Genomic DNA, 25498 nt, shown 5'->3' with positions numbered 1-25498 from the left:
TACGTTACGACACAATACAATAAGATATGTTACGACACAATTAGTTAAGATACAATAAGTTACTATACAATGCGTTGCATTGCGATTCCATTCGATATGATATGATACACTTTATTGTCCCCTTGGGGAAATCTGTCTTGGACTCAAAGTGCTGCCGAACATTCAGCTTCTTCCACTAGAATAAAAAAACATCCACATGTAAACAGAGAGGCACATTCCAATGCAAAATAACACAACATAGATTGCACATTACCCATAATGCTCAAGATCTGCAAAAACACAACCTTCAATTTGAGACATATCCTTTTTCTCAATTTTAGCATTCCTTCCCACTTGTATTGAATCCAAACTTGAATACTGACCAATACTGTACCTCTTTACTCTCTCAACAAGCAATCATACTGTAGATAAAGCATCCAGTCCTTTCCCGCCAGACATTATGCATTTAATGAAGAGATAATCTGTTTCACTGCTCAGGGAGTAGAGAATGATTTTATTCTGCTGTGCTCGTTCTCGACATGTTTTCAGAAAGTAACAACAGTTATCTCTGAGTAAATAACTTTTCTTTGTTCGTTTTTGTTCCACATTTTTTCTATTAATATTAATTTCTCCCTTCATCTTTACGGATACTTTACGAGTCACTGTTAAGATGTGTTATAGCATAGTCTCTCTGTATGGAAGCCCTAGGTGGACACACATCCATTTGACTTTTCATCCTTTTTCCCGTGATAAGTACATTTTGGTTATTTTCTCGAGATCTCCACTTATCTATCTTTGTAGGCTAGTTTTTCCCGTGATAATTTAATTCATGAAGATCTCGAGAAAATGGTGGACATCGAAACCATCACTGTTTATCCTGAGATAAAAGATAAATAAGTTTACTTGTAATCATTGAAAAACAGAAATAAATCAAATATGTTGATGAATGTTCACTTAGGGCTCTTTTACCTTTAATCCCTTGTCCATAATGTATTTTTTTCTTCCCTGTTTAAGGAAAATATATCCTCTGTGGTCAGCTGATGTCTGAGGTTTTGATTTTTTGTAGATCGATTTATAATGACACCGCTTTGTGATATTTTTTAGGAATGCAAAAGAAATCCTTTCCTTGTGCATCTGTTGTTACATGAATGAATAAAAAGATTTCTTTAAAAGAAAGAAAAGTTGCTGTGTACTGGTCCCTTTTCCCACCTAGATTAACCCCCCTGCCCGTTTCTCCACAGAGCCGTAGTCCGGCTGTTGGCTGGAGGCTCCCTCAGAGTGTTTAAGGCACTTAATGGCAGCTCCTGCTTTATTCCAACTGGAGGAAAATTCCCCTGTGAGCACATTCAACATCACTCCTTTTGAACAGAGTGTGTTTTTAGTTCAGATGGTAGCTTTTGTCTCTGTCACACTTCATAATTCCAGTTACATAAACTGCAGATTTCCTGTGAAGAGAGCATTTTTAGCAGACATTTGAATGTGGGGGAATGTGACGAACACAAGGTTTATTTTTATTCAGACAGAATAGATGACAACGTCTCCTCCTGTGCAACCTTGCACCAAGGTGCACAGCTCCATTAAGTTCTGCTTTAAAATGAGCTCGCCTTTTCCTGTGTTCTCCCTCAGTCTGTTCATCTGGGGCTTTAAAATATTCAGTGTTTTAGCAGGCCTGGATGTTGTACGATTTTGAGGGAAGTGAGGCATAGAAATCCTTGTGAGTCAGTGATTTCAATCAATGTTGAGGGAAGACGACTAACTGATTGTTCCTGTTTTTCTTCTTTTCTTTTGTCCTTGTTGGACTGAGAACGAGTTGAAATGATGATGATGATGATGATGATGATGATGAAGAAAGCTGTCCATGTTGACAATGTGATGTATAACCTCCACTAACAGATTGTTTAATGGAGGGGAATTGTTTTTCTGATCAGTCTGTTTATTCAGTTTACACTTTCTGATGACTGAATAAGAATAACTGTCCTGTCTGTTGTTTTTATCAACACATGAGCTCTGTCAGGATTCTTTGCTGCCTGCTTTCAAACTGTAAATCTTGATTCCTGAGGCCCCAGTTTTGACTCCTCACTGTCAACAATGTGTGAAACTCCAAACCAATCCCTCTGAGGATCACAGCTGCTGCATGTGTGCCGGCTTCCTGCCAAAACTGGCTTTGTTTTTGTTTGTTTTTAAATAACAGCCATGAGGGTAAAAAAACACTTGGTTAACGGTTCAATCTGCTCAGACTGTTTAAGGTTAAAACACTCGGCTGCAGTGGTCAAAACAAACAGGAGCTGCAGTCGCCTCTGGGCGTTCACAATCACAGCAGCAAGATGCTGAGATGTCCTGCGTCTTTGTTTGTGTCTGTTGCTTTAATTTGCATAAACACTTTGGTGAGTAAAGGTCTGGAAAGCTTCTGTTGTTGCTTGGTTGATGGTTTATAGTGTAGTAGAATAAATGTTTTAAAGGGAGAGAATAATAGATGAAACTTGGCCTCGAGACTACAAACCCTTTAATCTATCAAAAAAATCAATTTAGCTTAAATGTCCATGTGAAAATGAAGTTCAATGGTCTGTAAAACAATTCTGAATTGATTTCATTGAATCTGCAGTTTCCTTTGAGTTAGAAAACAAGTCAACTTCATTTCACTTTTTGATTTTATTGAATTTTATGAATTTTAATAAAACCAACCAGAAAATAAAATACACTTGAGAGAATATATTATATATTAAACAGTTAATTTACGACAGTCAAAAGTGCAAAATGTAAAAGTGGAAGATACCATCTTTGTGACTAAGGCCTCCTGTTTATTAAATCACACAGTGTGAGGAGGCTGTTTTGCCAGCATCATGTCTTCAGACTGAAAACAAAGGAGCCTCTGGTCTGTGGACAGGCGCAGATTTGCACCTCAGTTGGCTTCGTGGTCGATCAGGGTTATGAAAGTGAGAGTGATAATATTTTGAGGGTTTTCAACCCACTGGTGCGGATTCCTCTGGCATGGCGAATTTATTTGATCATGTGCTTTCATATTCTGTCTCATTCACAGCTTATTTCTGGTTTTATGGATCTCTGGAACATATTTGAAAATAATTAGTGTTTTCGAGGCCCTAAACGTACATGTTTACCGTATCAAAATAAATAAATAGTTGTAGCTATATTTTTTATCTGAAATGCACTTCAACACTTGGTCTGTACAGTGGGAATCACCGTGATTCTTGATCCAAGGAAACGTCCACGAGCTGGCACATTTGCAACATGTCCTCTGTCTTCATCCGGGGTCCCAACTCGTTTCCGTAATAATACTTTAAAGATCACTTTATGACAGGAGGGTTTCTTCTCGCTTCATTTCAGTCCATGCTGTGTCTCTTTGTGCCTCCTCAGGTCCACTTTCCTCTGGAAGCCTTTCCCGCAGAGGTCGCAGCCGAAAGGTTTGTATCCGGTGTGTTTCCTGCTGTGCGTGATGAGGTTGGAGCTCTGGCTGAACGCTTTCCCGCACACCTGACATTTGTGCGGCTTCTCACCTGAAAAACACATTAAAAATAGATTATTTTGGGTCATTTTTAATTAAACACATTTTTTCAAGTTGATTTCGTACTTTTACGCACAGATTATTTACCACTTGAAAGGAAGGCAAATTAAATCTAACAGCAATTTAACTTTGATTTTTTTTTTTTTTTATATAAATCAATGTTGTCTTCTGCTTCCCACTCACCTGTGTGGATGAAAGTGTGTTTCTTCATGTCTGACTTCTGGTGGAACCTCTTCCCGCAGTACTGGCACGGGTACGGCCGAGTGTCGGAGTGGATGAGCAGATGAGTCGACAGTGTTGACGACCTCTTGAAACTTTTACCGCAGATTTTGCAGTCGAAGCTTCTTTCCTGAAACGTGAGCAGAGGCGAGTTCAGAGAAACAGAAAAAAAAACAGAAAAACGCAGCTTTGGACGAGAAAGAATCAGACCTAGAGAAGAGGTGTGAATTCCGGGGGACGCTGTTTTTTTTTTCTTTCTTTCTTTCGTTTTTTTTTTTTTTTTTTTTTTTTTTTAAGTTTTGTGAGGTTACCTGTGTGTGCACCGCTTTATGTTGCTCCAAACTGACCGCGTGTCCGAAGGTTTTGCCGCACATTTCACATGCAAACGGCCGCGTGCCGCTGTGAGATCTGCGGACGTGGACTTCCAAACCGTGCGGAGTAGAAAACACCTGTTGGAGGAAGAAAAACATGTTCTTTAGGTTTGATCACTGGTTGTCTTTAGGATGGATACATTTAATGCCTGTTAATGTGGTGTTGTTGTTTTAAGTTATACTAAAATAAAAACATGGTTTTACAGATTTTGGCTGATATTTATATCTCTGCATTAAATAGCTTCTGTAAACCATCCTTTGGATTTAATCCCACAACGCAAAAGATTTGAATGCATCTCCCTCCTCACCTTGCTACACTTGATACACTTATAAGCCCCGTTGAGGATGAGACTGGAGCACAGCAGGTCGGATGGGGCCTTCACACTGTGGGCTTTCCTCTGCAGGCCTCCATCGGGAAATAGCAGAGCAGCAGCGGCGGCAGCAGCAGCGTGCCTCCTGTAGTCTCCATAAGCCTCCTCACCCAGACTCTGGTATGAATCCAGGGCTGGGTGTGTGCTCCTGTCTGCGTAAAAGGCCATGGACCCGGGGCCCCTGTCCACCTCCAGGCCGGGGTGGAGGCTCTGCTGCAACAAGGGCCTGAGACCGGGTCCCGGGTAGCTGCTCCAGGCGTACGGCCGGAAAGGAACAGTGAAGGGCTGAGACTCATCCACCAGAGGAGAGAGGGACTTCTCCGAATCGACTGAAGAGGGGAGACATATGAAAATGTAATGAAATGAGTGACATGGTTAAAGGGGGGCAAAAGAGTCATGCAATGTTTCCTCAGAGAATTCCTAGACGATGATACTTTTGAAAATATCAAAATAAATGTTCCCTAAATTTAATGAGTTTTGGAAAACTGTTCAAGAAGTTTAAAAAGAAGATTCAAACTTTCCCAAGAAAAAGGAGATGTAAGAAAATCTTATACACAGTTAGGCCTATAGCATGTGAAAAAACGTATGTGATCATTTGAAATATTATACAGGTTACAACGTGCAGAAAGAAAACGAGTACATACAATGTTATATAATATGTCATCATATTCTTCCATGTGAGAATTGAGTTCATTTCTTTTGCTGTGTTTCATGCACCCTAAAGCTTTTAGAATCCGTCTCCCCTGAACGTGTTATGCGTTGAGTGTTTATGGTGTGCAGGATGTAGTTGTGTGGCGGTGTGTACCCGGTGATGCTGAGGGGGAAGGAGGCCTCCAGAAGTCCTCATAGTCCGAGGAGGGACCACACAGACTGTCCGCGCAGCTGAGCGGAGACTTCGGGGAGAAATCAGCAGCGTCGGCCAGGTGGGAGTCTGGAGAGAGGCCGTACCTGTCCACCGACATGTCGGCGTCATCCGGGAGTTTATCCACCTCTGAGGGGAAAACAAGCACAGTCAGCATCTTAACGAAAAGGAAGCAAGGAAATTCTAATGTTTCTAATGTCAAGTCTGCTCAAATGTAATCTCCAACCATGTCAGGCGAATTTTGTAGTTCTACAAATAAAAAATAAAAAACAATCTACAAATCGTATTTTAATGCAAAATAAATTCCAGACAATTGTTAGATGTAGGCCTACAAACAAAAGAATAGGGACAGGAGGCTATAAACTCAATTATTTGGATTATTGGACCTTATTGTTGAATAATAAAAGAAAATAAGGTCTCAATTAATTTTCTGTACTCTAGAAATTATTTTTTCGTTAGGGTGAAGTGTTCTACCCGATAATTACTTTCCCTCTCAACCTATTACAACAAGAATGAAGGTCTGTTTGAATAAATTGCGTCAAGCTTTGCGTTTTTATTAACTGTAAAATCAGAAGCAGCGTTATGTATGGGTTTTTACTTCAACATTAATAGTTGTTTATTATGAGAAACGCTTTTTAAATTTATTTTAAGAAATTCTAATGCTACATTGAAATGCGTGTTAATATCTAAAAATCTGAATTATTTTGCACAAACCTGAGCATATGTGCGCCAGTATCGAGTCCAGTCTGTTGTAGTCATCCTCTAAGCTCCTGGGCTGGTGGTAGCTGTGCGCCTTCTTACTCTTCACCATGAAGGAGCGAGGCATCTCTGATGTGAGAGCAGACAAATCACTGAGGAGAAGGAGGAGAGCTGCGCGCGGTGACTGAACCCTGCAAAGATTTGATCTGCGCTGGGCTGCTCCAAGTGCTTTAAGAGATTTCAACCTGGCAACAGAGCATGCGCACCACGATCTGTCCCGTCTGCCAGGTGTTGCACGGACAGGTGTCACAGCAGCAGCCCCTCCACTGCCAAAGATATCCGCCTGCAGTGTTTTTAGTCAGCACTGACAGTGTGGTTACAGGCGAGAGGAAAACCGTCTGCAGCGGGGGCGACTTCTTGTCACTCTCCCTCGATGCAAATGCACTCATTTCAGGCCTCACTTCATAGCACAACAGAGTGCTCTGCCTGTATGTCAGGAAACACGTGTGGAATTATTATTCGCATTATTAATCGCAAGTCAGAATCTAGTGACTTTTTGCAGCGTTGAGCCCATTGCCCGGAGCTGCTGGTCCCTCCCGGATCAGACTGCGGCTCGTGTCCTCCAAAAGAGCCTTTGGCAATCAGTAGAAGTGATACAGGCCTTATCGGCGACTTACTCAATCTTACAGGGAGAGGAAACGCGGAGGCGCACCCCAGGGTGTCAGTTGCTGAGAGGCTACATATAGCATATAGTGGTAAAATAAAAGGGTGGGGGAAAGCCTAACTCGCAGTAGTCTCATGGTCCCTAATATAGATCGTATATATTTTGAAATGCATATTCAACCGAAGCCTGTGCTTATATTTATGGGGCTGGCGCCAATAAGCTACGAGTGATTAGACAAGTGACTACCTTTACCCTTTACCCTTTACCCTACCTTTACATGAGGCCCGATGTTATTTACACACATCATAGCTGCAGGGTAAGACTTAATATAAATCCTCACATTAATATCAGGTTAATTTGTAATAAATCTGTGGATTTAAGATACTGTAAATGAAGTGCAGCGTAGTCCCGGTCTGGTGCTCTGTTGGGTCGGAGACTGTTATTATGCGACAGACACTAGCCGTCCTGACGCCTGCGGTGACAGTTTCACATTACCCTCGTCATTATGCTCAAAAGAAAGAAGGCCAAAACAGAGACAATTTGCTTTCAGTTTGCCCTGCAGGACGCTCATCAGTGCGCCCTTTCAGCGTCATTACGCACAGAACAAAGGATGGAGTCGCGCGCCCTGGTGCCTTTTATCCACCGCAGTGAATACTAAAACTGTTTCAGGGATGGAGTAAAGGGTACTCTGATTTTACAGAGAATATAACCATGCAATATTCCGCAATATAAAATAATTAACATTTGCTTCGTGCTCAGTGCCGATAGTCTATCTTTTAATATTCAAGGCAAAATTATTGTCAAGTTTTTTGTTGATCACAGAGCTCCATTTTAGCCGAACTGTTTTAAGTAAACATCCTCTACATCCCCCCTCCCTACTTATTATTACATCCGCTCATATCACCTCCCTGTCTGAAAATATATTCTCAATCACAACATTGAACACATTATTTTAATTCTGTGATTGTCTGAACCTGGTCCAATCAAACTGAGCGTGAGGACACAATCTGTATGTGCCATGTCTCTGATAGCCACTGGCCACTGAAGTCTGTTCACATCAGTCCATGTCGACCGGAAATCAAAGCGCCGCGTGCCCCGGCTCGATTAGACACACACCGCAACCGAGGCATCCGGACACTGTATCGGGGAAGATATGAAGCCCGGAGCCGATAAAAGTCCAAGGAGACAGACTCTGCTGCCCGGAGAGAAACGATAGGCAGGTGGGGAGGACGCTGCGTAATCATCATGACATAATGAGCGACGATACGGCAGAGTTTAAAAAAAAAAACAAAAAAAAACAACATCAATGCATAATAATAAAAATGACAATTCCAGCAGAAATTGTGATGGGTGGTTGCTGTCAATTCACCTTGGACTGGGTTAACTGGTCAAATGGTTAACTCCTTGTGTTGGGGGTTTAGAAAAGGTGAACCACTTGAAGTTCATTGCATCCTCAACTGTTTCTCTGCTCCTGCACACTGATCAACTGTAGTAGTAGAAGTAAAAAACTTAGGGAAGTGGAATAATAATAATAATAATAATAATATAATAATAATAAAGATTTCAATATCAATAGTGTGAATGCTGCACAATAATAAGGCACATATTTTTTTCGCATGTCTGTGTGTGCCTCTTGTCATGTATATTTTTAAACACATAAAATACATTTAATGTTTCTGCATGATTTATTTAAATATCGCATAATGTCTCTATTGAAAAAACATTGAATAACGCCTCGGCATTTGAAAACAGCGAAATAATTCACGCCTCCCACAGCCCACCATCATTTTATTGCGATCTTACCACAATGACCGTCTACACTTTCAGAAATTGATCAACATGAGGTTAGTAGGTCCATATTTTTAGTTCTAAATATGTATGCATGAGTTGCATGTATACAGTATTGTTTTTATCTCTATGTCGACCCAAATCTGCACATTTAGGCCGAAAATGAATTAAATCTAATTCAGATGACATCTTAATCACAAACGTGTCTGCTTGGCAGATTTGCAAAAATAAGAAATTGTTCTTATTGTTATGTTACTTCCATTTTCTGCGCCAGTGCACGCATTCAATTCAATTCAAACAACTTTATTAATCCCTCTTGGGGCATTATCCAAATATCAGCAACCATCATCAATCATTGCATTATAAAATATTAATTCAACACTTACTGAGCTCTCTGCACCTTTACCATCTTGTCAGGAGTTTCTCAATGAATAAAAAATATGCGTCTTTATCAGCAATAAGCATGAATACAAACCTGCTTGATCTTCAAGGGTGCCTTGCACGCGCTTTAAAAATGTGGTTTTCTGCTTGAAATGATTAGTAGTTGAGAGTGAGCTCTGAAAAACCGCGAGAAATCACTTCCTGAAAGCTCTTAATCTTAGCAAGAATCTTGTGTGAGGAAGGCAGAGCTGAGCCTCATCACACGTGTGCTCAGAGTCACACTGTGGCTGAGCTGGATCAGGTCAGGGGTCTCTGCCATGGACTCTAAAGAATATAGTGTTATATACAGGGGTCTCTGGTCCTTCATTACATTAAAGAGAGATAAAGAGAAAGGAAGTTTTATCAAATGTTTTTTTTATTGAGAACTCATCACACACACGCACACAGAAATCTCATGTAATCTCCAGAGTGTGCTGACTGCCTCATAGTGTTGCCATGTGTGTCCTTACTGCACTGCAGACTCAAGAAAAAAAAAAAGTGCCATAACGTGTTCCTCTCCCAGCAAACAATCACTTCTTTTTTTTAACCAAGGGATATTTTCAAACTCACGTTTTTTCTGTTTCCTCGACTTCCAACAATGCTTAGTTCACTGTCACTGAACACAGGGGTTAGTGTTCAATACATGCATTCAGAGAAATTCTTACACAAACAGCTCTGTGCTCATGAACCGGAGTGAAACTGTCCCGTGGATGAGCACAGAATACAGTGCTTATACTTTGGAAACACTTGGAAGGTCCTGACTCCTCTCCAGATTGAGTTATTAAGTGTGCAAGGTTGTGTTATCTCAGAGCTAACTCCCAGTTTGAAACTCACGTCATCTGGTTCATGAGAAAATGTATGATACAGAGAACATATGATAGGCATGACTCATATTTGACACATTAACAAATGAGCTATGAGCTGAAAGGTTAACTGGGACGTGTCAAGAGAACTCAGAGTGAAGAAATGAACCTGAAGCCTTTTTCTGCACTGATTTTAACAGCAGCATGTGTTCAGACTCTAAGCAGATTTCCTGGTACGACTTCATGCAAAGATTATTCATATCTATCAAGGAAACATGAATCATGCAAATTCATCATTTTTCTTGCAAGTTTAAAAAGTTCAGCGTTGAGATGTCCGGAGACTGACTCAAGCATGACGATTGATTATTGTAAATGTAGCTTTTTGTCTCACGGAAAAAGCAAACATTTGGACTTTTACTTAAATGGATCATGATGTTTTTATTGAATCATCGTTATACTTATTAAATTACAAAAAAACGGTTTATTTGGAAGTCTTGCTGCTGTAGTGGGCAGATTGAAAATGAGTAACTCTGGTCCTGCGCTTAGTACAACCAAACCTAACGGGTTAGAACACCTTTCCCCCGTCTGCCTCTAACGACTGGAGGCAGCAGGAAAGTTATCTTAAGTCTACTGAGAAAGCAGTTCACCTGCCAACTTATCTGGAAGGGTGAATCTTGTCAGGTTGTGTTTAACCAACGATATTAAACACAAATGATCTTGCAGTCAAACTCACACAGGTGACTGTGAGCTTTGCTTTGGTCTGAACACATCAACAGGGCCATGGATAAGAAACCCACCCTGAGGGAAGATCTTTTTTAATTAATACTTTTAGAATAAAGTCGAACCGCTGATAATCAATTTAAATTTTCAGAAAGGGCCAGGTACAAGAAAAATAAAGACATTTACAAATTCATGAACCAATGAGAAAATAAAGAAGTCTACTTCCTGGAGGGGTTGTCACCATCACAGAATTTCACACTGTGATACGATACTAGGAGGAAAAGAAATCAAGGCATCGATGCCTGTTTGATACCATAGCAACAAGAATTGATGGGCAACCAAAATATGGGTAAGTTGTTGCTTTTAATTAACTCCAGCATGCGGTCTCCTCCTCTGTTTATCGTCTGTTACAAACATAAACATTACCTTATTGCATCTTTACGACGCGTCTAAAAGGACTTCAGAAAAGTCAGTATCTGCTGACCTTTAATGTTGACGTCACCATCACTTCTTTCTGTGATTCTCGTGCAGCTTTGGGTTAAACATCTGCCTTAAGATCTGTATTTTTATAAAGCTTCAGTATCAGTAACACTTGGCATCCAAAAGTATCAGAGTATGTTAGATTTAAACAACCTTACTTCCTGGTTTTTTATTTCTCTTACACCTGCCTCTGACGCTGTTGGTTTATTCTTGACATTATACTTAATTGCGATATTTCAACTTAATTCTCGACATTTCACTTTTTTTTTTTTTATGTCCAAAGTATGAATAAAATTATTATTTTTCTTATACCTGGCCATACTCCCTCTGTCATAGATTATTCACTTTTAACTTTGTGCAGAACGAGGAGGCCGAAGTCTTCTGATGAGGGAACATCACTTATGTTTCTCTCTCTTCTGTCTGGAGTTCTTCTCACTGTTCTCACAAACATGTGTAGTCATTGGTGTTACCATATTTATGTAACTTACATGTCCCTTTTTTTTTTCCTTTCTGAATTGTACATTATAATCTACACATCAGATATGCACTAGATACATATTTTCAAGTTCAAAAGGAAACAAACAAACATGATACACATTTACATATCTACAAGTATGCAGATGTCACATTGACCTTGTGCTTCACCAGCCCCGGTGCAGCATTAATGAAGGCCAGAGTGTCATTGCTGGCGGTCGTAGGGGCCTCTGATAGCAGCCTCTGACCACGCTCAGCAAGACTCTAATGAATCGTGTTTCTGCATGATAGACACTTAGGAGTAACGGCACCACGTGTGTGATGTTCTTTTATAAAATGCTTTTAAAAGTATAAAAACGCCTTGAATGAAGTGTGTGATATAGCACAGGTTTTATTGCACAGTCTCTCTCTCTGTGTTGTACCTATACGAGGAGTGGGGGCAGCAGAGTGATTCTCCTCCTGTTGTCGTCGTGGCCCAGTAGAGTTTGATACACTCCTCCACAGTATTGGTTTCTCTGCTGAGGTCCATGCTGATGATCCGCCTCTGCCAGTGGTGTTTGCTTCCCTCAAGCAGAAAACAAAAAAAACTACAAACAAACTAAATAAACTCAATCCGTAAGTGTAATTCTCATGCTATGAAATGATGATGCATCTGCTTTCTGAAATTCCAGACTCCTCCTCTGAAATGGCTGCTGGGAACACCTCCTCTCCCTGACTGGGTGCTGACAGCATCTGTCCCGACATCACACGGTGGTGGACTTGCTGCTCGGAGGTACGGAGAGCCGCAGGGCCTCGTCGTCCTCCTCATCCTCCTCGCTGTCTGTGTCCGGCAGGTTGGGCCGCAGTCTGATACGACCGCCGCTCCTCTGCTGGCTGTCCTGCAGGATGGGGTCCTTGACTCCATCTTCATCTGAAGACTGGTAAGACCTGTCGTCCCTGACATAGTGATTGACGATGTGGATCCCATCAAAAGTGGGAGGATTGGCCAAGCCCCTCTGTCCTTTTAAGCAGCAGATCTGTGAGAGGAAGCATGAGGAGCATTAGGAGCTACACTTAGATTCTTTAATCGTGCTTGCAAACACTAACATGTAACATCAGAGGTGGACACAAAGACTGACAGGTATAACATTAACAACACAAAGTGGTCACATCTTTGGCAGTAAGTGATGTTGTAACAGCTCAGGATGAGATGTTTTCACAATTTTAACGTGCAGGCAGCAACTTAAACACGTGAACAATGCACAAGCTATGAGCTGTGTCCCAATGCTGAATACAGCTAGTGCACAGTGGAAACACACTCATGCAAATACTACACTAGCTCTGCAGATACACCAGAAATCAGCGTCATTAACCATTATGTAAGAACACAAAGTGATAAAGATCTGCATGACCTAACACCAGCACTGTGGAACAACTAAACATGGAGAAAAAAAAAAGTTATTGATTAACACTGGATTTTTTTTTTTTTTTTTTTAGATCACTTCAGATACTAGAAATGACACAGACACAGATTACACGTGATGATGGTAACAGATGGAAAGCCAATGTTTCATGTGTTGTTCTGCTGATCTCACCGCTTCTTAATCACCTCAAACATTCATTTTTGCATGTAATGGCGTTGTGACTTATTGCACGACCTACGACTGCACACTGAGAATCATTAAGTAAAGTGCAGTTGGGACATTGTTTCATTCCTTCCTGGGTGAGTGCAAGCTCCATTTGGGACTATATGGGGGACAAGTCCTGAAGGTGTCCTATGGAAATCTTTAGCCGAGTGGTTGTGCGGTGTTGTTTATGATACAATCTTTTCTTTTCTAAACATGAAACCGTTTTGATGAAGTTCAGACTTCAACTTTCTGTGGTTTGTGTACTTCTTTCCCATTTTCTTAAGGCTCCTGTTTGACTTAGGGGGGGAATAACAACAGTTTTTTTTTTACCATTAGCTAAAAGAACTTGAAGAATTCTTGCACCATTCAAAAAACTAATTTGGACAAACCCTAAAAGATTGAGATTGAAACTAAATGCCAAATCTCTTATAATGAAGTTTCGATTTTACAAAGAAAGTTTGACCGATGTGTATCAAGTAATGTCCATGATCTTTATAAATGTTTCTATGGAAGCTTCCAGTACTGTCTCGAGTGCATAGCTGATCACGCCTGAAGATGGGAGGGGGCTACACATTGATCAGGGTTCAACCACTGGGGTCACAAGGTAACATCTGGACACACTTACCTGCGTCAGACTGCCATGCAACAGACAGACATGTAGGAAGAGACGCATTCAGAAGATAGTTCAGAGCTCAATATATACGATGTGTGAAGAATAAGCCTACGTTTACCTGCACCTGTCTGAAACAACAGGAAGTCAAAAAGCCATCTTTAGTATGAAAAGGAAACTTTGATGTGTTCAACATCTGACTGGCTGAAGTCACAATTTCCAGCAATATGATGCAGGTCATAAGGCCGTGATGGAGGAGGATGGTGGGACAATACGAAACACTATCAGCTTTCAAGTTTGCTCACTGCAGGCGCCTGAAGTTGCATGAGTCAGAGAAGACTGTGCCACCTGACCACCAAGCAAACTGAGCGAGAGGGGAAATGACTGTACTTGGACTGACTTTCTCATTTCTCTGACGCTATTGGTTCACTTTTTTGTTTTCCTTTTTTTTGTTTCTGTTGAGAACACAGCTGTCAAGACATGTTACCCTTATAATAATAAATAATAAATAACAATGATGATGCAGTCGCTTGTTTAAAAAGAAAACACATGTTGAGTCTTGCATATTGAAAAAAAGCTGACATAGCAATTATTATTCTGTGAAATATAAGGCAATATTTAAATGAGACCAGAAACAGGTGATTTGTTATTTATCTTACAGTAAATAATAAAATATTTTTCAACCTTTGAGAACTTCAAAACTAGTTTCTTCTTAGTTTATAACACTTTTCAAGCAGCTCTGACACAGAAATGAACATTAACACAGATTATAGAGGGTCGTCTGTGTTACTGGTTATCTTTGTAACAGCGTTCAAACATAAACTTTACCCACATGGTAGACGATAACTAAGCCCCTCAGTGCACTTAAGAGATCAAACTTTCAAAATCAGGAAACAAACAGATATATCTGTCGGCCAGCCAGCATTTCCTACAACAAAGCTGTGGGGATTTTAACTTTAAGAAAATAAAGTTCACAGTCTTGTGCTGCCTGTGACTCACATTGGCTCTGCTGCACATACGCTGCAGCTGTAGCCATTAAGAGGAGAAATCCCCTCAGCATGTCATGTGCATCTGTAGCCTTAATCGGCTCCAGGACGAGGTGCTACTCATAACGAGATGACATCATTCAGGGGACATGCAGACTCTACATGAAACGGGGCACTCTGGGAAAGGGCTTCACATTTAATGTTTAAGTAGTTAGTGTTAATAGTCATGGAAAATTAGAACCTTTAGACTTTCTATCGAGCAGCAGAAAACATTAAAGCTTAAATTGTTAAAGTTTGCCTCACTTGGTATCCATTGAGACTAAAGCAGGTGTGTTCATGTTGAGGCTGATGATTTCTGTAGTGCAGCGCTAACATGCATCAGAATCAACAGGCAGCAACAAACAGAAGGTAAGGTGTTCAGGAGACATTTAGTCCCAAATCACAGTTGACTTGTTCCTGATAAAATCTTCACTTTGAGTTTTGTTGTCTACTCAGTGAGCAACAATGTCAAATCCTCTCGTGTTAAAACTTCTAGAGGTGATGACTGTGAAGGTGTCTGCAAGTCGTGTGCAGTTTGAGCTCCACACAGGAAGTCTCTGGGTGTAGTTAACACTTATACCTATCTGTTAGCCTCAAAGTCAAAATCATATCTGACTGAATGTTTTGAAATGCGAGATCAAAGCAAAGGCAACAACAAAATCTGAATCTGTACTGAGAAGAAAGAAAGAAAAAAAAAAGGTTGCAAAATAAGGCGGTATGAATAGACAAATGGACGCTTGTTTTTCAAAGTCTCACCTCGTGTTTCAGCTCTGCTATCTGGTCTTTGAGGTCTCGGATGTACTGACTCGAGTCGGTGTGGTTCAGCTGGCCCTGGACCTTTCCTTCTTCTTTCTGTTGGTTCAAGACACACGAGTAGAAACACAGTGATGCAGGTGCTTTTTAAATACTGAGGAAGGTCAACAACAGTATTTTGTAAACTTGTAAACAAAATAGATGTGAATACAGAAGAATAATAACTGCTGTGCATCATGACGGTGTTGCTCAATCGTTAGCAGTGGGAGATTTGTTTAAATGATGATTTTGAAAAATCTATCCTGAAAAGAACGGTTCAAAAAGCGCAGTAGATGAAAACAAATCCTCCTGGAAGGTTTTTTTTTTTTTTTACATCAAACTCTTATATATACAGTATACATTTTTTCTAAAGATACATTTTTGGGCTTTACTGCATGTCATCACATCATGTCAAACATTTTTAAGTGTCGATGGTCAGAGTCGAATCCGGGCCGTAAACCTCGAGATCTATAGCCTCTGTACATGACATAACCGCTAGGCTATCCAGAGCCCCATGTACAACAATTTAACTATATAGTTTTATAATGCACATTTTTAATTGAACATATTCATCTTTCTTTTTTAAGCCTTTTTTGGGGCTCTTGTCCGGTATTAGATAGGACAGCTGAAAAAAGGCAGGAAATGCTGGGATGAGAGAAATGCTGGGATCTCATGCAGCAAAGGGTCGATGCAGTAGCTAAATAATGTACCTCTTCATATAGCCCCCCCCCCCCCCCCCAACCCCCCCTCCTGAACTCCTGCACATAAAGACAGCAGCAGGTGGAAAGAGCCCTGCTGCTACAAAAGAAGCTTTGCAAAGTGTCCTTCTTGTGAGGCGGGAGACTGAAGTGACAGATGTCAGGGGATACACAAAATACTGTCATTTGTGTTTGATTTCCTCCTCGGGCCCTGGGGACAAGGCTGGTGTGTCGCTTTAACAGTTAAACAGCCCATGTGATGTTTACTTTCCTCAGTGCAGACATCTGGAGACAAACTCGTTCACTGTTTCAAACCTCAATCACAACCTTGAATGTGCCAGAGCTGCACTGAGACTAACTAAGGGTGTCGAGAGGAGTTAAAACCACAGGCTGCAGCATGGGAACACTGACAGACTGAAAAAGGGAAGAGGTATAAACAGCACTCAGTATCACACAGGGAGGTAATACGGCAGGGGGGGGGGGGGGGGGGCAACACCCCAAAATATATACAGGGTTTCTGATTCCTGTGGTAAGGTGGGGTTGAATATGGCAGGTCCCAGTAGGCCTTTTTTTCACAAGGAGCAGTCTAAACGAGTGAGATTATTCCAAGAATCTGTTGTTTTTGAGGTTTCACAGCTCAGAAACACTGCAACGATAAAGGGACAGGAGGCAGTTAATGAGACTTCCTCGTGCTCAGCTGTGTGAATCAACAGGTGTTAGGCTGTGGCGCCTTAGCCGGGGTCGTCAAACAGACATGTTCCTGAACTTTCAAATTCTGCTGAACATTTGATGCTCTCATAGAGCGAGGAAAAGAAGGGTTGGAAATACAAGTATTTGATACAACGTAGAAAAGTATGACAAGGAAATTAGTGAACTGTATGAACCGTGTTAAACTGAGCAGCTGCTTATCAGGCATGTCGTACACTTAACATCACAAGCATCATTATCATCCCACCGCAAGAAAACCAAAGCCTAGCCCTGGAAGGGAGCTTGACTTGTGTAATGTGTTGTTAGCAGTATACATTTTTACACTCTGTGGATCCTCATTTTAGTGCCGAAGGACTTTCCAGAAGGACGCCCCTTCACCTTTCACCGATTGGGTTCCTGACGCCCTGTGTTACACAGAGCGTTGTGTACCTGATGTTCTCGTTGGCTTACTTTTTGGATAAACTGCAAAACCACGAAGCTGAATGCTAATCGTATCTTTGCCTTAACCTCAAGATTAGACCTAGAGTAGACCTCATGTATAATCGTAATTTAAAGAACGATGATTTATATTTTATTTGTTTTGTAATCAACAATTCCCAGAGGTTCACTTAGGTTTTATCTTGTTGTTATTTTAGTGTGCTTACATTGGGCATAGCTGCGACTAAGACGAGACTTACCTAATGAATGAATTGTCAAACTGGTCATGATCATTTTATACTGGAAAACATGTACAACTAAATATTTCTCAAATATGTTAGCATTGTGATAGCGAGAAAAAAATAGCGATATAAATGTAAAGGGTATATGGACTCATTTCAGTAGATCATATGGTTTTGATACGTGACTAAGCGGCTGTGGTTTAGAGGTGGAGTCTGGTGTCTTTCAACTCGAAGGTAGGGGGTTCGATCCCCAGCTTCAGCAGCAACATGTCCGCTGTGTCCTTGGGCAAGACGCTTAACCCCAAGTTGTTCCTGCTGTTTCGTGGGCGGTGTATGAATGTGATTAGTTTCTTCTGATGGACACTTTACATAGAAACCTCTGTCCTTAGTGTGTGAATGGAGTAGGTGTGACCTGCAGTGTTAAAGTGTTTTGAGTGGTCAGAAGACTAGAAAAGCACTATAAAAGCTCAAGTCCATTAACAAATTTCAGTGACTGATTAACAAAACAAAACTGTTACCTTCGGATTGGGCCCCAAAACTACTTCATTAAGTTTAAGAACATTTCGAAGCCTGAGCTCAATATTACAATGTTACAATTCACTTAGCAGACGCTTTTATCCACTCTCTACCAACTGAGCCACAGCCGCCCCCGATACATTTGGATTTGACAGGGGAAACGTCAATCTACTGGTTGACAAAAAAAAAGCTTTGCTGCGAGTGTCATGAAGCTTGTTGAAGCATTGCAACAAAATGTAAAAAAATGTGTCCACCCAGGTGAAATATTGTTTTTAAGTCTTCTTATTAAAACAACAAACAGTTTATGATGAACCATTTGAGACATCTGTGTAGGATATTTGATTCATTTATATCTTAATAATTTAACTTTCAGTTTATCAGTACAATATTTTTCAAAGGGCCATGATAAAAGTCTAAAAGGTAGTCCAGATGTGCACATTAGAGTTTTCTTTCAAATAAATCCTATTTAAGCTGTGTAAGATCAATAGAAATAAACGGAGAGAAAAGATAAGTGTGTTAGGGGCTAAAACATTGAGTATAAATCTCTGAGCATGTCACAGAAACCTCAAAATAACCCATGCATGTCACCTTTGGTAGAGTCTCTGCTTGAAAAAGAGAAACCACTTCCTCTCAGCCCAGAGAGAGAGTAGCTGTGAACAGGCTGTGAACAGGCTGTGATAGTGAAAGAGTTCTGCACATCAACCCCTCAAGACCGAGATCGTCCCTAGTAACTGAGTGGAGATTATCATTCATCTGTATTTGTTTATAAAGTCTCTGAAGGTTTATCAGTGGGGTTATTAAAGGGCCACGGTGTAAACATCACCTTCAATGTTTAGGTTACTGAATCCCTGATCTGACATCTACACAGAGCAACGACACTTTGGCAAAGCTTATCTGATCAAACGGTGACCTTTTACATCTTGAAAAAGATGATGACTGTATGATGATGCATAACACTATCTCTGCAGAAGAGGGCAGGAGATTGATTGATTTTTTTTTTTTTTGTAAAATGTTCTTGTACGTGAAGCAGATTTCAGCCACAACTAATAGAAAAGTAACCAAACCACAGACCAGAAAGCCAGAACCTGAACAGTGATTTTTGAAGTTTCAACATGACCATGACAGAAGGCGGCTAATCTCTATTTTCAAAAAAATATAATGGCATTCATGTGTCAATAAAGTTTATGGGTTTTTCTTGGTATTAAAACACTCATCGGAGCGTTCTTTATGCAGATTCTGTAAAGTATGGGGGCGTTAGTGGTAAACTCTGGTGTTGCATGTTTTGGCTCTATCACTTAGTAACAAAACCTCAGACCACACTATGTGTGTGTGTGTGTGTGTGTGTGTGTGTGTGTGTGTGTGTGAGGAGCTGTAGGTGTCACACTTATAAATAGTCCAGGCCTCCAGCTTAAACATCTTCAACTCAACTACCAGTGTTTGATATTTAGAAGCAGTGCTGTGCAAAGTAGTAACTAAAAGTAACTTGAGTATTACTTGTTTTGCTTCAATCTTCATATTAGTGTTCACATCATTTTGTGTTGCTACGGCACAAATGTGCTTTGACAACTCGCATATGTCAAATAAAACTGAAGTCATTTTCAGTTTGAAAGTATTTCACCGATTAGATCTCTGAAGGCACCAGACTCAACCGTTGATATGAAGCACGTCGACGTCAACATACCTGTCTCTCAATCTATCAATCAATCAATCAATCTCGAGACACTTTACAAAAAGCATGTAAAGGCCTCACTCATTGCTATATTACAAAGACCCAGTGTCTATATCAGTCTTTAGTCAAGCTAACAGACCCTGGAGCAGGCGGTGTTTAAAATCAAGCCGGCTGTTTGAATGGAGTATCTCCTCCTCGGTCTGCCAAGCTAACGTGAGCTGCACCTGGGACTCTAGTGTCTGCAGCATCGTGCTGTCTGACAGCTAGTTTAGTAGAAGCGTGTTGTCGTTTAGCTCGGTGCTTCGTTCTTGTAAAATAAGTTTTCTCCCCTTAACACCGGGGCTAGGGGGCGCTATAGCCCCATCACAAATCTGTCTAGCCCCCCTCATATAGCGGTATGTCTGCTTTTATTTGAAAAAAAAAAAAAAAAGAACTTAAAAAGTAATTATGAATTCAAGTCGACTATTCATAGCACCCCAACATATTAGTAAAGCTTCCCCTCAGCACCAGGAGAAAAAAAAATCCTGGCGCCCTCCCTGTCTTCCAAGACAAAAAGCTCACAGCTGAATGATCCTCACAAAGGGCAGTAACACCTCCCACAGCTAGGTATTTGTTTTCACCTCTGAGTCTGCCTTCTCACCGTAAACAATAGGGCATGTAGCAAAAAAACCTGAGCCACCCAAGCCCTTCCAGAGAGGGGGCGTGGTCAGACACAGCTCATTTACATTTAAAGGTACAGACACAGAAACTAACTGACTAACTGATACAAATCAGACGTACAGGGGACGACATGCCGACCTGCATGGTTTTACAAGAAACCAGAGTTTGAAGAACAACAGTCTGACTGCAGTCTGAACTGCTGCTTAACATGTAAAGTGCTGATAGGAAGAGCATGAACAACAATCGACACAATCACTGCTTCTGACATCATACTTGATCTGCTTTAAGAGTTGTTCTTTCCAGAGCTTATTACACTTATGTGAGTTTAACACTGATCAAAGAAGTGTCAGCGATTGATCATAACTGACTCATCAAAACAATTCTTTATTTAATTTGCTGAAGTTTGAGGTGACATTTATGGAATTACAAATAAACGATTCAATTTCTGACCACATTTTTAATTTTAGTATCTGCTGAAGTGATCACAATTTAGATTCATCCCACCAACTACTAGAACTGACCCTTAGAGTCTAAAGTAGTAAAGTGTGTTTGTCTAATGTTTAAAAGACTAAATACATTTCATTCTAACAACAAACTCCTACAGATATATTTTTGGTAGACACATAACAGTGGATAGAGTCAGAAATCAGGGACAGAGAGAGTGGGGAATGACATGAGGGGAAGGAGTTACAGGTCATATTCAAACCCAGGTAGCCCGCTCAGAGGAATACAGCCTCCGCACATGGGACGCCTACACTCACCACTAGGCTACTGGCACCCCCTCTTACAGAAACATTTAAATGAGACATTTTAAGTGTTTCTAAAAGACTCCCATTCATCCTCTTTAGCCTGCTCACACATGATCACAGTGTCTGCCTCCCTCCCCACTCGTTACAAACTACAGCTTTACTTTTACTTATAATTGCAAGTAACCAAGTGTTGCACCTTCTAACAAGCCGTAAACTACTGCTGATCGGTGTTGAGATGAGCTGTGATCAATCAGAACTGCTGAGTGTTGGCAGGGGGAGAACACGCCTGTATTTGTTTTGGTCACCCTTGTTTTGTGTAGCGTTACATTTGTTTGGGGGTAAACACCGGCGTCTTTGCGCATGCTTTGTTAAGACCGGTTCATACAGTGAAGACGTTTATATAAGAGTCCAACTAGATTCACAACAGTTTTTCAGCCACAAAGAATGGAAGAAAAAATAGATAATTAAACTAATCAACAAACCGGAAAACTAAAATAATCAAAGTCTTGACAACGTGCATTCTTTACATTTGAAGTAGGGTGAAACTAATCATCACTAACCTAACATGTCTGACTGATGCGCTGTCGGAGCCTTGAAGCGCCCTCAAACTTCGATTATTTATCGACTTATTCATATGTGGAAAAGGCGATAGAGTCATTTTAAGGAAATATCTCAGCTAATCTGAGCCATCAATACTAAGTGGGTGAGGTTTGATTCGATGTGATTGACACCGGCATCTCCATGGCAACATGAGCAAACCAAACATCCACTGTTTTCAGATTCAGTCTTATGCCGCAAAGTTCTGATTGGGGGATACAAATCTGTGATCTAATCTTTATTTTCCCATCAGAGCCCCGACCATTTCAAACCAGTGAGTAATCTGACATATAAAACAGCCGCTCAAACGCGTCCGAAACCCCTCACTCACAGTGAGATATTAAATAACAATCATCATAATCAAATTTAACATGATATTTTTTTGTCTTAGAAATATATTTTAGTCCTTAGTACACACATTTTGATTGTTACTAGTATACTCTGAATGAATCAGTTACTTTGAACAGATGTTTTAGTTGTCAAAGAATAAAGAACTCCACATTTATGGATAACAGTAATTTGAGATGATTTGATGATGTCTCTCCCCCCACCCCCCCACACCCCCACACTTTTTATCGATTTCTGTCACTAAACAGATTTGTCAGAAATTAATGAATGCAAAGTGTCTTTTTCTGATTGACGTCAGGTTAATTCTGTTTAATGTGGTTTGTGTAGGAGTTGTGTAAATGTTAAGTTTAAAGCTGAGGCAGGACTGTGACAGACAAACATAGCGAGGAATGCGTGTCGGGACTTTACCTGAATCTCAAGCTCAGAGATCTGTTGCTGGAGTTCAGCCATAGCAGCAATGTTGTCAGCTTCCCTCAGCCTCACCGCCATCACCTCTTCTTTACTCTGAGAGAAAACCAAGACAGATACAACAACGTTATTTCAATAAGCGACAAAGCCCTGGAGAGGTTTGAAGATGGATGACCAGTTGTAAAAAAAAAAAAAAAAAAAAAAAAGAAAATCAGACTGAACTTTCTCTGAAAAGAAAAGAAGTTTCTTCCTCTCCCTCCATGTTTGAAAACTGACCTTTAATCTTGTGATTCATTTGATATATTTGCACAAATGTTTTCAATTTATTTGGATTAAGTCTGTTTCCCCAGGTTGTTGCAGATGAGCTGCAGAGTTGTACCTTGCATTCAATCTCGGCTTGTCTCCGTTTGATCTCTTGCAGTTGCATATGCAGGTCTTTGTTTTGCACCGTCAGTGTTTGCACACATTCCTGCAGACAGCGACTCTCCTGCTCCGCCCGTCGCAGCTGGTTACTGTGTATCTGATTCTGATTGAACACAGGGGGGACATCCAAGAAGAAAAATAATATTACTTTGATGTATGACTGTGTGTATTAAGGAAGTAGTGACAAAGGTGCATCACAGGAACTGCCAGCACTGCTTCAAATTCAGCTGCCTGAGTTATGTAGGAAAAAGGACTGCTGCCCTCTGAAGGACACAATGTGACAATACAGGCAGAAAAAACTTCACTTACTAAATGTAAATCAACCTTACTACAGAGCCACTATTAGAATATACCTTTCATTCAATAAGAATAATGGCAAATTATGAAATGAAGAGTTTACAATCAGGAAATGTAGGACAGAGACTCATCAAAACAAGAAATCGGCTGACTCAACGTATTGTGCTATGATTTCTAACCTGTGTTTCCATTTCTAGCATCCTCTGCCGTGTCTCTCGTAGCTCGGCCTGGGCTTCGGCTTCGCGTAGCCTCACACTCATAAGCTCGTCTTGCAGCTCGCTCAGGGTGTTCTTCTTTGGGCTGTCCTTCCAGCGACCGGCCGTGCGTGCCAAGTGACGCTGAGCAAAGATTCAGATTCAGACAACTTTATTAAACCCAGAAGGGCAATTCAGTTTCACAGCCTACTGAGCCATGCAACATGTAAGTCAGTAACCTTTCTCATGTTTACATGTCTGACACAGATGACTGATTACATTGTCAAATGTTCTGCCCACCTGCCAGTGCTCTTCCAAGTCTCTGACTTGCTGTCGTAGCTCTTTCAGGCCGGTCAGAGCCTCTGCCTCTCTAAGCTTCACCCCGATCAGCTCCTCCTGAAGTCGAGCCACATTGGTGTCATCTGGTAGAGACGTGTTTCTCTAAAGAGAGCATGTCAAGAGAGTTTTAATGCACAGCTATTGTTGTACAGAATGTTAAGACTGTGGCAGTACATAACCTTTTTTTTTTTTTTTTTTTTTTTTTTTTTTTAAACGCACCTTTCCCATTTCCAGGACCTTGTCCTGCATCTCCTTCAGGGCACACTGAGACTCTGCCTCGTTTAGTCGGGCCTGCACGAGTTCTTTCTCCAGCTGCAGGACAGACTCCTCCGAGTACCGAGGGGCTCCCTTCTACAACACGACACGAGTGTAAGTAAGAGAAGTAAGCAAGCAGGAGCGACAAATGTAGACGAATGTTTTTCACACCTGAATGAGATAATGAGACCACTTCAACAGACTTACAGCATTCATTTCAGCTGACATCAACCATTTGGCTTTCACATAAATAAATAATAACCTCCCATTGTAGAGCAAGACAGCAAATTATGTAAAACACAGTAATGCATACACATTATCATGTGGAATCCAACCATCAATAATTCAGTCTGATAGGAGAGAACTTTCAGTGGGAGCAGCCTGTGAACAAGGCGCAATGTGTGAAAATTCACCAGCCTGTAAGACAACTTCTTCCATATTCATGAATGCATTTCTGAGAATGCAGAAGACCAGAAGTGGTGCCTCATCTATGTAGTGCTTCATGTCCTGATCTGAATTCATGCATGCCAAGACAGATCATTACCCAAGAACGATGTGCAAAGTGAGAAAAGCCCTGGTCACCCACTGTCTGAGTTTTATCGGCATTGCAATAACTAAGACATGTGAGTTTACCGACACACATTCAAAGGTGGCCCAGTTGATAGCATGATCTTAACAAAGGTCAGGCGAACGTTTCAGCTCTTCACATCACAAACTGATCTGGAAAACATCCTCAAAGCCATGGCTCCTGTCACCGACTAGGCATGATCTGAGCCCGTGCAACCTGCCAGATGGGGATTCTGTGGCCCTCCTTACCGCGTGTGGCTGCTGCTGCTGCTGAAGCTGCCTCATGGTTTTCTGGGCCTGCTCCAGCTGAGCACTGGCCTCCTCGCTCTGCTGTTTGACTGTGGCCAGCTCCCGCTTGACCAGGTAGTTCTCCTCCGCCTCCTGAGCTCGAGTCACTTGTCCCTTTGGACGTAACCAACCGAGGAGGGGGGGGGGGGGGAAGTGAGCACGACAGAGAGTGAAAACGAGGGGACGGCATGGAAGAGGCAAATCAAAAGATAAGGGACTGGGTTTTCTGAGGACATGCTTGGTTAATTCTAATAATGTCATAAATTACAGTTATATTTCAATTTCTTAGATCTTATTATATCTTATTTTATTTTTTAGGATTATCTTACATTTTTCTGGCACAATGTGGTATTTCATGCACTTATTTCATCCTGTAATCCGCTATCATGATCTGGTTTAGTTCCTAATTCAGAGAATCAGTAGAGGCTATCAGGGTCTGCCTTATTACTGTGTCCTTCATTGTGCTAATCAAAAGCATGCAAGGCTACAGAGAGAGGAAGAAAGAAGTGTGCAACATCAAGTGACACAGGTAGAGAGAAAATGAGGGAGTATACCTGGATCAATCTATCTGCCAAGGAAGCACTTTCCTACAAAACAGAAATATCGACAAGAGACAGCAGAGAGAGAGAGAGAGAGAGAGAGAGAGAGAGAGAGAGAGACAATCCAGAGGACAGTTTATAGCACACGCAAAGAACAATTGATTTTGTTTACAGAAGAAG

The 25498-nt window shown here is 41.0% G+C and overlaps 2 protein-coding genes across 7 annotated transcripts in view; both read right to left on the bottom strand.

Annotated features, from left to right (window-relative positions):
* Positions 1-2609: 2609 nt before the first annotated feature.
* gfi1ab (growth factor independent 1A transcription repressor b) lies at positions 2610-9159 on the bottom strand. The gene is made up of 6 exons (XM_065956076.1): positions 6037-9159; positions 5266-5451; positions 4398-4789; positions 4030-4167; positions 3683-3848; positions 2610-3491 (listed from the first exon to the last, which is right to left on the bottom strand). Exons 1-6 carry the CDS (start codon positions 6146-6148, stop codon positions 3313-3315), a joined length of 1173 nt encoding a protein of 390 aa, XP_065812148.1. The 5' UTR covers positions 6149-9159; the 3' UTR covers positions 2610-3312.
* An 88-nt stretch (positions 9160-9247) lies between these two features.
* evi5b (ecotropic viral integration site 5b) overlaps positions 9248-25498 on the bottom strand; it is a 40271-nt gene continuing 24020 nt past the window's right edge. For 5 of the 6 annotated variants that reach the window (XM_065956074.1, XM_020632078.3, XM_020632069.3 and 2 more), the window contains 9 exons: positions 25334-25366; positions 24741-24893; positions 23889-24020; positions 23631-23771; positions 23316-23474; positions 22796-22942; positions 22417-22512; positions 15369-15464; positions 9248-12386 (listed from right to left, as the gene is read on the bottom strand). In XM_065956074.1, the coding sequence (XP_065812146.1) occupies positions 12114-12386; positions 15369-15464; positions 22417-22512; positions 22796-22942; positions 23316-23474; positions 23631-23771; positions 23889-24020; positions 24741-24893; positions 25334-25366 (1230 nt within the window). In that variant the 3' untranslated portion in view covers positions 9248-12113. The remainder of the gene's footprint in view (positions 12387-15368; positions 15465-22416; positions 22513-22795; positions 22943-23315; positions 23475-23630; positions 23772-23888; positions 24021-24740; positions 24894-25333; positions 25367-25498) is intronic. The other variant, XM_020632088.3, reaches the window with a different exon arrangement.

Source organism: Labrus bergylta, chromosome 6, assembly GCF_963930695.1.
Source record: "Labrus bergylta chromosome 6, fLabBer1.1, whole genome shotgun sequence".
In the NCBI taxonomy this organism is placed as follows: Eukaryota; Metazoa; Chordata; class Actinopteri; order Labriformes; family Labridae; genus Labrus; species Labrus bergylta.
The sequence above is the reverse complement of the archived record's forward strand: the minus strand, read 5'-3'. Positions and strand labels throughout refer to the sequence as shown.